At 44.7% G+C, this 13,801-nt stretch overlaps 1 protein-coding gene across 1 annotated transcript in view; it reads left to right on the forward strand.

The window, feature by feature from the left end:
- The first annotated feature begins 3,499 nt into the window (after positions 1-3,499).
- LOC108784964 (fibrinogen-like protein 1) overlaps positions 3,500-13,801 on the forward strand; it is an 18,810-nt gene continuing 8,508 nt past the window's right edge. The window contains exon 1 of the mRNA XM_018553919.1: positions 3,500-4,077. Coding sequence (XP_018409421.1) covers positions 3,519-4,077 — 559 coding nt within the window. The 5' untranslated portion in view covers positions 3,500-3,518. The remainder of the gene's footprint in view (positions 4,078-13,801) is intronic.

Here is a 13,801-nt window from a genome sequence, read left to right on the forward strand (position 1 = left end):
GCAACCGTCAAGCCACCCCCCCCCCCCCCCTCCCAAAACAAAATGAATTAATACATATATAATAAACGTTAAAAAACAAAACAAAAGTGTTGAATAAAAGGTGTTTTAGGGTCTTCTGTTTGACCTTTCAGGCTTGTTGGTGCTGCTGTGTGAATGTAGTACTATGGCTGGGCTAACTCAAAAATGTTACCCATATATACCCAAGGGCAGAGGTTGTATTTTTTTGTTACTAAGACAGCTATTTCTGCTTTGCAGTGCAATGCCATGAAAATGGGGCGTCATGTGCTACTTTTTAACCTGAAAACCCAGAGGGCTGAAGCTCTAATTTATGGTTATTGTGACAGATGCCTACCGTGAAGTCCATTTGTGCTTTTAGCTATACGTCTTACAACTGCTAAGAAAACAACCTTTTTGCCCATGTGGAAATAAGGGGTATTTGATTTAGCCTTCTGTACCCCCAAAACATGTTGGGTTTTCCTAAGAACCTTGATAGATACATTTCCCCTCTCTATTAGTGATGAGCGAACTCACCTGGGTTCATTTCACTCTTATCTTCGCCAAACCCAGCCAGAAACGTAAGCAAACCAAACCCAGGCCTTCATGTGTCTTGCCAACCAATGTTCCTGTGTGGCCATCACTCATCATTGGTTGCTAAGACACTGGTGGACCCACAGCATCATAGTTTGTTATAGTGCATACGCCTGCATCCTAGCAAACCAATTACGTTGTTCAGGTCAGCCACAAGTCAGCCAATGATGCTGGTGGTTATTGGTTGCTAGACGGAGGTTCGGCGGATGGGCACACTGTCCAAATCGTTCGTCAAACGGTGAACAGCTTGGGTTCGGGTTGAACTCACGGTTATCCCGCACCAGAAGCTCATCTCTAGTCGTTGTCCGTCTTGGTGGCCATTGTCACCGAGACAGAAATTGATGGGAAGTCCAACATTTTAAAGTTTTCTCCAGAACAAGAAATGAAGGGAAATCTTCCAATGGGGACACCTGTTTGAGTGACAAACTGTCTTCTCCACACTAGGGGCAATTTCAGCTTACTTCCTGTTGTGTCTCCAGGACAGAAAGTAAATTAAAATCTCCCCAACAGACACATACAGTGTCACAAACATCCAAAAAATATAACTAACCGGGCTATAACCCTTCCCTACCCTTTTAAAAAATGTAAATAAAAATGTTTTGGCTTCTGAGACACTTCAATCATCAGGTGGGTACAGGAGGAGTTAAAGGCTCAGCCTTCCGTTCTGCTATGCCCCGCTATCAGCCCGGACAGATGTCAGCGGAGATGAAAGCGGAGGCCACAATGGGAAGTCACAGAGAAGACACTAGGCTGTGTTTGTCTCTCATGTGTAGAGGAAGTGAAGTGATTAAAGGTACCAGCGACAGATCAAACTCTTCTCCTCCGGAGCTGTTGATTGAAGAGACCTCACAAGGGATAGAACACCACCTGTGTTCCCGAGGAGACTTTTTTTTTCATTTTGTCAAAAACTGAAGCAAATGTGGAGCCAATGCCCACAGCAAGGAGCCAGAGGTCAGCTGTCACTCCCTGGGAAATGCAGCAAGGTGCTCAGTCGTGCAAGGTTGGGTCAGTAGATGCCCAGATGGGTCAGTAGATGCACGGTTGGACCAGTAGATGCATGGTTGGGCCAGTAGATGCATAGATGGGTCAGTAGATGCACGGTTGGACCAGTAGATGCATGGTTGGGCCAGTAGATGCATAGATGGGTCAATAGATGCATGGTTGGACCAGTAGATGCGTGGTTGGACCAGTAGATGCGTGGTTGGGCCAGTAGATGCATAGATGGGTCAGTAGATGCATGGTTGGACCAGTAAGGCTAATGTCAGATTTACGATCCTGCTGCTGGTGGGAGTGAGACACTCGCTTGCATGGGTCACTTCCTCTCCGGCTGGATGAGTTTTTTCTTTCCAATCAAAAACTTTTCTATGATTTCCAGTATCAGATTGCTTTAGATCTCTAATATATTAACAAATTTAAAGGGTTAGTTCACCTTTAGAATAAAATTCCCCATGCATTCCACATCTCAGGACTGGTAAGCTGCAATATGTTACATTTTTTGTTCTTGGGTTTAGATACATTTTAACTGTGTTCCTTTACAGTAAGGGTGGGCAACTAAGACCCTCCAGCTGTTGTGGAACTAAGAGTCCCATGGGGCATTGCAAGACTGACAGTAACAGGCATGACCCCCCAGAGGCAGAGGCATGTTGGGATATGTAGTCAAAGTACAGCTGGAGGGCCGGAGTTGGGCACCCCTGCTTTACAGGCTAGACAATGTTTTGTAACACATACATCAGATCTCCACTGACACATAACCCACATAGCCTTATCTTCCTTTTTCTCCCCCACCTTTCAGTTCAGCCATTGCAAATGTATGGCTACAAGTTGCAGGTTACACATGGCTGAGTACTTCCCATGTGGGAGCACTGATTGGTCCGGCGTTGTCACATGGAATGACTCAAGGTGTAGTAGATCCCATCGCACTCCTGACCGGATCAACCCACATAGAAAGTTAGGGGGGGTGCTGGAAGTGACTGCGAATGCCTCCGCATATCAAACATAACAAGCTCAAAAGTCACTCACACTCCATTGCAAATAACAGTCAATCTCCTTTATTGACCATCGTGATGACACATGGAATGAGTCACATGCTCCTCCATACCCAGACATACAGGGTATGTCCTTCAGGTTCCATTGCTGAACGGAGCAGCGGGGTAGCAAGGGAAAGGTAAGAATATACTGCTCGGTGGAGTGTGTGTGTGTGTTTGGGAATTTAATACATTAAATTCACTTATAATGATATGGGAAGACTGTTGTTAAACGAAAGGTCTGGCGACAGGTTCTCTTTAAAGCAAATGTATCGTATTTTGTATGTAAGGTGATCCTTAAACCCGCTTTATCCAAAACTATAAAGATGAAATCCCTCCGGAGTTAAACTTTAATTTCTGTTTGGCAAAAGTGACATAATCGCCCTGCAAATACAAGTTCTGTCTTCCAGGAATGACACCTCGGCTCTCCAGATCTGACGCTCTATTTTACAAGGTGCTTTACATCCATCCCTCTCACTTGTGTACCATAAAAAAATATATATAGATGTGGGCTATACCCTCGTTAATTGTTTTATACTCCGGGGCCCAGCCCTTCCACTCAAGTCTTTGCAGGCTGAGAAAAGGGTTCGCACAATAATGATGACACGCCGGCCGTTCACCTAGACACAACCAAGGGTGTTCTTCAAGGGATGCGAGATGCTAATCTAAGCTTCAAGTGTTCTTTATAGAAGACTTTTTTTTTTCCAGGCCCTCCTCTCCCCTCATGCCCCCCCCCCCTCTCCCCAGCCCCCTCCTGTCTGGTGCATGCCTCACACTCATCCACTGTCTTCATTTGCTTTGAAGCTCTCTCAGGATTTCCCAGCCTGTAATGAATTGTATACAGAGAGACCTGTAAAAGTCAAGGAGAGTTTGCACAGGTTGTTTGCTTCAGTCAGCTCATGCTGGATGCTGTGGTGGGGGGGAATAGGCTGTAGTCTTGCAACTCCTGGGAGTTACCGGCTTGGAGAAGAGATGCTGTGGATCACCCTGCTGTTCCTTCTGCAAGATGTTGAGGTGTCCCCGGCTGACAGCTCCGACTGCATCAATAGACGGGAGGACCCGGCTTGCTTGGAGCATCTCGTGGCCATGCCTCAAGTAGACGCCAACTGTGATGGACCTCAGGGCTGCAAGCTCCACTACCTCCTACCTGACGAGCAGCCCACACCTGAGGAACTCAAGGAAGTCCACCAAGAACCCAACCAAGAGTTCAAGCAGACCCTCAAGCAGACTGAAGGAAGCAGCAAGCCCCAGAACCCAAAGTCCAAGAGTGTGGGTGAAAGGCTCAACTCGCTGGAGACCAACGTCCAGTCAGTGACTTCGCTGCTCCAGAAGCTGCAGGAGGAGAGCAAACTCAACCTGAGCAAGATAGAGGACCGGCTGAATTCACTGGTGGTCCTTCTCTTAGGGATATTGTCTGGGTGCGAGCTGCCCTGCAATGAATCCGTCCAGAAGTTGTCCACGTTAGGTGAGTTCTCAGATGACAGCAACACCCAATGGCATGACAGTAGCTGAAGTCCTAGAGAGCATTGCAAACGCTTAAAGAGCAAGCCTACTAAGGATAGCTCATTGTTAGTCCTGATGGGCTCAGAATGTTGTATAATCATGATTAACTTTTGCTTTGCTGTCCTCTGGTCTTATTCAGCTGAGCTGACACCTTCTTAGTAATCTACGATTGACACTCAGGCAAAGGGAGATGCAGAAAAAGTGTACATGGAAGGGCTCAGCACAGGACTTAAAATAGAGCAGTGGGACTGAGTCAAAAACAGTCAGTCATACAAAGTTTGCTTTTCTGCACCCTTCCCCTTAACATAATTCCATTACCTGTTGATCCTGCCAGTGGGTCTATTATTGTTCCACTTCCTTTAGCAGGATGCCAACACTGTTAATTCTGCAATGACATTGCACAGCAGTGGTGTTGTCACCCTGTGGACAGGGTTTTAATAGACAAGGGGGGTGATTTACTGAAGGCAAATAGGCTGTTCACTTTGCAAGGGAATTTGCACTTTGCAGGAGAAGTTTCCTCTTAGTTTAGCGAATGAGGGGAAGCTCTGCTGGCTTCCATCATCCAATCAAGTGCAAACAAAAATAAAAAAAATTTGCCTTGCACATGATTGGGTATTCTTTGCAAAAGTGAAATTATACCACATTCACCAAACTAAGGGAAACTTCCCGTGCAAAGTGAAAATCCTATATGCCTTATTAAATCAACCCCAAACAATTCAAAACCAAACTACAGCTAAAACTTTTAAGCAGTTATTATTGTTATTATTATTATTATACAGTATTTATATAGTGCCAGCAGTTTTCGCAGCGCTTTACAATATAAGGAAGACATTACAATCACAATACAATACAAAACAAGATGATAAGGAGGGCCCTGCCCCTGAGAGCTTACAATCTAAAAGGGAGGGGGAAGTGATACATGAGGAGGTAGCTGTGTGGGGATGAATTGTTTGAGAACGTGATGGTTGAGTGGTTAGGTTGAGGTGGGATAGGCTTCCCTGAAGAGATGAGTCTTAAGGGATCGCCTAAAGGCAATCAGAGTAGTCGGACAGGTTGGGGTAAAGAGTTTCAGAGGATGGGAGAGGCTCTAGAGAAGTCCTGTAGGTGAGCATGGGAGAAGTTGACGAGGGAACCGGAAAGCAGAAGGTCTTTTGAAGAGCGGAGGGGACGGTTAGGGTGATACTTTGAGACCAGGTTTGAGTTATAGCCGGGGGCAGAGTTGTGGGGTTACAACAGGTTTCTTGTTTTAGAAAAAAAAAGGTTTAAACCATATAAATAAAAAAGTGACCATTGAAAGCCCCCATAACGGCTACTTTTGCTGGACAGCTTGGCCTGCAAGTAAATGCGAAGAAAGACCTGTGAAAAAAAAGGATGTCATATACTGAATAGTATCGTTACAGGTATTAACCACATAGTTACCAGAATACAATTTTTCTCAATCTTTATAGTGTACCTTTTAAACATGCAGTAAATCATACTAGATCAAACATACCTCCATGCATTCATTATTAAGGAGCTTATAGATCTTAAAACCCCCACCTATAACTCTATTTTCTATAATCACTCTCCTATACTTTCCAAAATCACTCTCTGGTGTAAAGTTCTGTCATTTACAAAGTTTCTCCTGCTTTATATGTATCAGGGTGCATGCCAATTTGTTTGAATCTGATAGTTATTTCCACAATGTTCTGTTTTGCTTCCACGTTTGCATCTCTTTGGTCAGGGGCGTCCCGAGGCGGGTTGACACCCGGTGCCGGTACCGGGCGACACCCCGCAGTGACGTCATTATGTATGTGCGTGACGTCCCCGGCGGGATAAGGTATGCCGCCGGGTCCCCTCCTCGCTCTCTCTCTATCGAGCAAATGTCGGGTTCTCGGTCCTTGACCCAGTGCCCGACTTTTCAGATGGGGGTGACACCAAAATGACTGGCAGTCATTTTGGTGTCACCCCTCCAATGGTGTCACCCGGGTGCGGGCCGCACCCCCCCGCACCCACCTTGTGACGCCACTGTATTTGGTTATGGTGAATCCTCCACCAACAGTGGGAGATTCTGTAGTCAGGAAGCTGGTATACTAGTTAATAGGGTCAATTTGACCAATGTGCTGGAAAAAGTTGAAGAAGGATGAAAATTTTTCTTCCAAACAAATGGAATTCTAACAGTGAATGTGATTTTCAGGAAACTCCATTCATACCAAAATCGAATGGTGAGATCAAACGAAATTTGGAACAACATTCGTCAAGTCTCTGATGGCATTATCGAATGTTCTGATGAGATCTTTCCTATGAATGTTCCTACGAAAATCTAACCGTGTGTAAACCCAGCCTCAGAGAGAGCTGGGAACAATGTAGAGAGCTTTAGAGAGAGCTGGGAACAATGTAGAGAGCTTTAGAGAGAGCTGGGAACAATGTAGAGAGCTTCAGAGAGAGCTGGGAACAATATAGAGAACTTCAGAGAGAGCTGGGAACAATGTGGAGAGCTTTAGAGAGAGCTGGGAACAATGTAGAGAGCTTCAGAGAGAGCTGGGAACAATATAGAGAGCTTTAGAGAGAGCTGGGAACAATGTGGAGAGCTTTAGAGAGAGCTGGGAACAATGTGGAGAGCTTTAGAGAGAGCTGGGAACAATGTGGAGAGCTTTAGAGAGAGCTGGGAACAATGTGGAGAGCTTTAGAGAGAGCTGGGAACAATGTGGAGAGCTTTAGAGAGAGCTGGGAACAATGTGGAGAGCTTTAGAGAGAGCTGGGAACAATGTGAAGAGTTTTAGAGAGAGCTGGGAACAATGTGGAGAGCTTTGGAGAGAGCTGGGAACAATGTAGGGAGCTTTAGAGAGAGCTGGGAACAATGTAGAGAGCTTTAGAGAGAGCTGCGATCAATGTAGAGAGCTTTAGAGAGAGCTGGGAACAATGTAGAGAGCTTTACAGAGAGCTGGGAACAATGTAGAGAGCTTTAGAGGGAGCTGGGAACAATGTAGAGAGCTTTAAAGAGAGCTGGGATCAAGTTTTTAGGTGGAGGTGGGATAGTCTTCCCTGAAGAGATGAGTTTTCAGGAATCCCCTAAAGACAGACAGAGTAGTTGACAGCTGGACAGACTGGGGTAATGAGTTCCAAAGGATGGGAGAGGCTCTGAAGAAGTCCTGAAGATGAGATTGGGAGGAGGTGATGAGGGAGCTTCACTGAAATCGCTTCCATGGAGTAACCTTTTAAGCACATGCAAAATCCAATAATTTCGCCACCACTTATGCCCAGAGCATGCTGGGAATTCCCAGTGGTTTATAAGGTTTTCTCATAGGTGTCACCTTGATTAGACACATATTAAAATTCCCACCAGAATCTTGGCTATGTTACAAAATAAAGGAGCACAAGTAGAGTTTACAACTACAAAGTATCAGAATCCAGAGTTACATATATTTCTACATTCTTTTCCTGGCTTGCCTTCTATTTTTCCTGAAGGCGAGGAAACAGACTGACAGTGAAGAGCCGTGACTCCGACCGGTCACTTAACCCGTATAGTCCTGGCTGTCTGGGTCTTCATTATGCGCATCTGGTGGACTGAATTGCCTTATTGTTGGGGATACCAGTGGCGGCGGTTACCTAGATTCCCCTCGGAGTGTCTGTGACATCATCCGCTGTGAACTTTGAGTTTTGTAGCTCTCTGAATGCCAGGATTTTGTGTTAAGAGGTCAGGAACTGGAAAAGGCCTAAAGAGGAAGTAAAACATACAAGACGACCATTCTACTGAAGACCTCACAGATATTCATAAGCCACAGATATTATTTCCTGTGACTGGTGGGGAACAGTCTAGTGCCCTACCTAGGGTATGACACCGTGGAATGGTCATTTTTGTAATGACCTCCTCTCCTATACAGCAGAATAATTTTCAGTAATAATGATGTTATAAGACAGAAAATAAAGAAAGACGCAGAAAGAAAAAAGCAGATTTCCCTTGCATCTGTGATTGTGGGAGTGTTCCCTTACATTGGTGGTCAGTAGAGAAGGACCTCCACATATCGGTGGTCAGTTGGGAAGCGCACCTTTACATTGGTGGTCAGTGGAGTACGGCCTACCTACATTGGTGGTCAGTAAAGAAGGACCTCCTTACATTGGTGGTCACACAAAAAGTAGTCTCTTAAAAAGTTCCCCATTTACATCAGTAGTCAGTGGTGTAGTGCCTCCTTACATTGATGGTCAGTTGAGAAGTGCCCCCTTACATTGGTGGTCACAGGTCACTATAGTGCCCCCTTACATTGGTGGTCATTGAAGTTCCCTTTTACATTGGTTGTCACTAGAAAAGTGCCCCCTTACATTGGTGGTCATTGTAGTGCCCTTACATTGGTGGTCATCGTAGTGCCCTTACATTGGTGGTTATTGTAGTTTCACCTTACATTGGTGGTCAGTAGAGAAGTTCCCCCTTATATTGGTGGTCATTGTAGTTTTACCTTACATTGGTGGTCAGTAGAGAAGTTCCCCCTTATATTGGTGGTCATTGTAGTTTTACCTTACATTGGTGGTCAGTAGAGAAGTCCCCCCTTATATTGGTGGTCATTGTAGTACCCCTCACATTGGTGGTCATTGTAGTGCCCCCTTACATTGGTGGTCATCGTAGTGCCCTTACATTAGTGGTTATTGTAGTTTTACCTTTCATTAGTGGTCAGTAGAGAAGTCCCCCCTATATTGGTGGTCATTGTAGTTTTACCTTACATTGGTGGTCAGTAGAGAAGTTCCCCCTTATATTGGTGGTCATTGTAGTTTTACCTATTGGTGGTCATTGTGGTACCCCTCACATTGGTGGTTATTGTAGTGCCCCCTTACATTGGTGGTCATTGTAGTGCCCCTTACATTGATGGTTACTGTAGTACCCTCTTACATTGGTGGTCACCGTTGTGCCTCTTTGCATCTGTGCTCAGTGTAGTTGGCAGTTAATGGAGAAAAGCCTCTTTATATTAGTGATCCATATAGTGCCCTTTAAATTGGTGGTCAGTTGAGAAGGGCCTTCATGCATTGGTGGTCAGTGGAGTAGAGTCTTGTTGCATGGGTGGTCAGTAGTATAGGGATCCCTTTCATCAGTGGTCAGTGGTGTAGGACCCCCCTTAACATTGGTGGTCAATGATGTAGTGCCCCCTTATATTGGCGGTCAATGTGGTGTTCTTCAGCTAGTTCCCTGGGAATCCCTGACTCTGCCTTGCTGACTTGCTTACTGTGTTTGACCCGGATTGACTCTGACCACTCTTGATTGCTGCCTGCCTCCTGACCTCGGCCTATTGGACTTCCTTCTGCCTTCTGTTTTATACTTTGCTGCTCGGCTGGCTTTGACCCCTTGGCTTCCATTGAATCTCGCTTCTGTCTTCTGCTCTGCTACCCTGCTGCCCGTCCGGTTTGACCTTAGCTCTGCTTGACCTGCCTCAGTTCCAGATCCTGGACTTTCTGCATTGCACCAAGTCTACATCATCCTTGGCACTCGTGCAGCTCGCTGTCACTCCTCCTCTGTTCCCATCCTCAGGGTTGAGGGACACGAGCTGCAAGGGAAGCCTCCTCAACTATCGGTCTCTACTCAGGTAGCCCTGCAGACTGTTCCTCCCTCACCCAGACTTTACAGAAAAATTTCCACAGACAGGAGAGAGGTAAGTAAAATAAAAACGACAATAACAGCTATAACATTATATCGGAGTGTGAAGAGAGAATTACACAAAAAATTGTAACTTTTTTTTAATGGGCTTCAGCCTGTGTGCTGCGCAATAAATGCTCCATAGAAAATCCAGGCAAGTATACCAAAGTCGCCAAACCATCTTTCTGTTCATCTATCATATATACTAGATGCAAATTAAGATCAGACTTGCAGTAGGAGCAGCTGCCTTGTAACATGATGGGCTGGATTGAGGCATATAGGTGGCTTTCAGCATGAACGGAGGTTGCGTTCTCCATTGTGTTAGATTTCAGTTGTAGTCCCAAGAGCAGAGAGGAGGATGGGTAGTGACATGGAATCATAAAAACATAGAGGAGTGATGGCAGAAATAGACCAAGTGGTTCCATGAGTCTGCCCCTGTTTAGTTTTTTTTGTTGTTGCCTTTTTTTGCCTGAGTATAGCTATGTTTGTCCCAAGCATGTTTAAATTAACGTACTGGTGACTGAATTACTACATTTGCAGGAAGTCTATTTCAAGCATCAACTACTCTTTCAGTAAAATAATACTTTCTATGGTTAGTTAGGAATCTTCTTCCTGCTATTTTGAGGTCATGTCCCCGTGTTCTTGATCTTAGGCTCATACTGAAAATACTGCCCTGCTAAACCTTATTCACACACTTAAAGGATTTCTAAACCCTCTGTTTCTTTTTGCCTATAGCTACTGCTAGCAAGCAGTAGCTATAGGCAGAAAGTTTTTTTTAACAAACGTTTTAACAGCGGTTTAAACTTACCTGGTTATCGCCGCGCGCTCCCGCCCGAGAATACGAAACTGCTTGGGCGGCCGCAAAGCATACTGGGACGGGCGCATGCGCAGTTCGGATTTTCGGCCGGGAGACGAGCAGAGACGCAAGGTAAGTCTATGGACGCGCGCACCCGCATGCAGACACCGCGGGATCGGAAGTGCCAGCAAAGACAGAGGAGTCAGTGTTGGATCGGAGAGCCGCCGCACCGCTGGAGGGAAAGATGACAACATCAGGAAAGAAGAGGAAGATAGGATTAAGAGACATCATTTAAGGTAAGTGCTGACATTAACATTGGGGGGAGGGAAAACATTTTTTGACTTTAATGTCACTTTAATGTATTTAAAGGTTTCAGTCATGTCCCCCCTTTTTTTCCTTTCCTCAATACTGTACATATTAGGTTCCTGCAGACTCTCCTGATATGTTTCATCCCTCAGACATTTCACCATTTTTGTTGCCCAATTCTAGACTCACTCTGTCTTATTCATTTCTTTTTTTGTAAGTGAGATCTCCGGAACTGGACACAGTATTGTAAAGGAAGTCTAAAGAAAGATCTTCATAGAGGAATCAGGACCTTCTCTGATCTGATCCCTGATCCCCCTAGTGATAACTAAAGATCTATATAAGTGAATCAGGACCTCCTTCCTCCTGCTGGTGAACCATCTAGTTATAAAGATCTATATAGAGGATTCAGGACCTCCTTCCTCCTGCTGGGGATCCCTCTAGTGATAACTAAAGATCTATATAGAGGAACCAGGACCTCCTTCCTCCTGATAGTGATCCCTTGTGTGATAACTAAAGATCTATATAGAGGAACCAGGACCTCCTTCCTCCCGATAGTGATCCCTTGTGTGATAACTAAAGATCTATATAGGGTAATAAAGACCTCCTTCTTCCTGCTGGGCATCCCTCTAGTGATAACTAAAGATCTACATACGTGAATCAGGACCTCCTTCCTCCTGCTGGTTAACCATCTAGTTATAAAGATCTATATAGAGGATTCAGGACCTCCTTCCTCCTGCTGGCTATCCATCTAGTGAAAACTAAAGATCTGTATAGGAGAATCAGGACCTCCTTCCTCCTGATGGTGATCCCTCAGGTGATAACTATGGAATATATATATGGAACTCAGGACATCCTTCTTCATGCTGGGGATCCCTCTAGGGATAAGTAAAGATCTATATAGGGGAATCAGGACCTCCTTCCTCCTGCTGGTGATCTCTCTAGAAATCTCTATAGGGGAATCAGAATCTCCCTCCGCCTCCTGGGGATGCATATATTGATGCACCCCAGAATTCAGTTCACTTTCCCCTCTATCTGGTCACTCTGTTTGTTCATTTTGCAATCATTTGACATAAGCACTCCAAACTCTTTTTCTCGAGAATTATGGGTTTAGAAAATGATTGTCTCCGTTTGTATCCTATGTAATCATGCAGTGTGGCAAGGGTAGGTGGATCCCAAGAACATCCCAAAACATATTTTAGTGTTGCAGCTGCAATTCCCTTTTAAGCTTACTTTCTCTGCTCTGTAAAATAGATCTTTGGCTTCCATCTTCCAAAACCAACATTTATTTTCTTATTTTCAGTTACTGATATGACAGCACAATCGCTCACTTTGGGGTCAGTCCCTAAGGTTGAACAGAGGCAGGTTAAAGGGTCACCCCGTAATCAGCTCCATTCTATTCACTGTGCCTGCCTTCAACTACGCAGAGCACTTCCAAGACAGAAGGTTCCCTTTAAATTTGATTAATTCATTCTTCCTAATCTCTAAGCTCAAGCCCGACTCTTCCTTACAGACCAAAACCTTCTGCAAACCAGTCCAGTGATGGATAATGATGGCTTTTTTCCGCTACAGCAGTGAAGTATGGTGCCGCGAGGGAGAACTTTGCCTTTAGTCCCCCTTAAAGGTGATCTTAGATAAATCAAGTGTTGGAATGTCACAGACACATACAAGATGGATGCGGTCCAGGGTGTTGCAAGAGCCTGCACAATGCATTGGCCATTTTCCTCATGCTTCTTCCTGCACATCTGCCGCTGTACCATCATTTATCATCCTGGCTAAAGGTGAAGCAGAGGTAAACGGAAAGATAAGTGTTATGTTTCGAGATTTTGGAGGAAGAGAAGCTGCATTATCATGAATACAGACTGTTTTGTAAACTCCGATGTTAAGTAACGAGCCTGGGAGCCTTTATCGAAAGGCAAAATCACCTAGCGATATTGCCAAAGGCCTATCAGAAAGGCCACCACCTCCTCTCTGCAGTGCTCACAGACACATTGGGATTTGTCCTGCCGGTGCTTGAAAGATGTTCGAAAGATGAACCACCTTAAAATGTATTCTATTCTCAGGCATAAGTTAAGTTCCTGAGTCGGTAGAGCTTTCTGTAGATACCTGGGCTCAGGGGCATTTACCCCCTGGGCCAGTACTAATAAAATATATTGGGCTGGTGGCCCTAAGTGGAGATACTTCACAATTTAGACCTCAATTAGATGTTGGAAAGATAAACTGCCTAATAAATTCTTGTATTCTCAGTTAAGTTCCTGAGGCTGTATGCCTTTCAGGAGAGATCTGGGCTGGGGGGAGGACGAGTGCAATAGACACCTTGCTATTGGCTATTGCAAATTCAAATAGCCAATAGCAATCTAGCTATTCATTCCTATGCCGTCTTTTTTTTTTTTTTGACGGCAGAAAAAAACACCAGCCGATAGCACGGGAAGCATTAGCTTATTTGCTATCTGCCATAATTCCAGGGGGTGCAGATGGCACCTCCCTGAAATGAGAAGGGCACCTCCCTGAAATTACTTTTTTCAGGTTGGGATCCCTGACACCTGGAAGTGTGGAATACCTGCTGCAGCTGGAGAAAAAGTGACCCTTAAAAATGACCCTGGCCAGACTTTAAAAACTCACCCCAAACCTCATGTATGCAATCACACTGATAATAGCTGTAAGTATAATTGAGCTCTTCAACTAAGTCATACACAATGCCATGCAAAGGAAGCTTCCGTGCCTTTTCACAGTGCACCATAATAAAGGGTCTGGCGGTCAGGAGGCAGACGTTGAGACGTTTCCTAAAATAATTGTGTCATCAGAAAATAAAGCCTGAGCCATAAAGCCATAAAGTCTTAGCAATATAGCAAGATGGACACTGAAAGAAAAAAATGGCTGCACATCGATTAATAAAAAATTACTGGCAGGTTACAGCTTATTGCTTGGGAATATTTGTTGGGGATAATTTTTTATTATTGGTATCATTTATAAATATATAAATAATAT

This window comes from Nanorana parkeri, unplaced genomic scaffold (assembly GCF_000935625.1).
Source record: "Nanorana parkeri isolate BGI_ZX_2015 unplaced genomic scaffold, ASM93562v1 scaffold135, whole genome shotgun sequence".
In the NCBI taxonomy this organism is placed as follows: Eukaryota; Metazoa; Chordata; class Amphibia; order Anura; family Dicroglossidae; genus Nanorana; species Nanorana parkeri.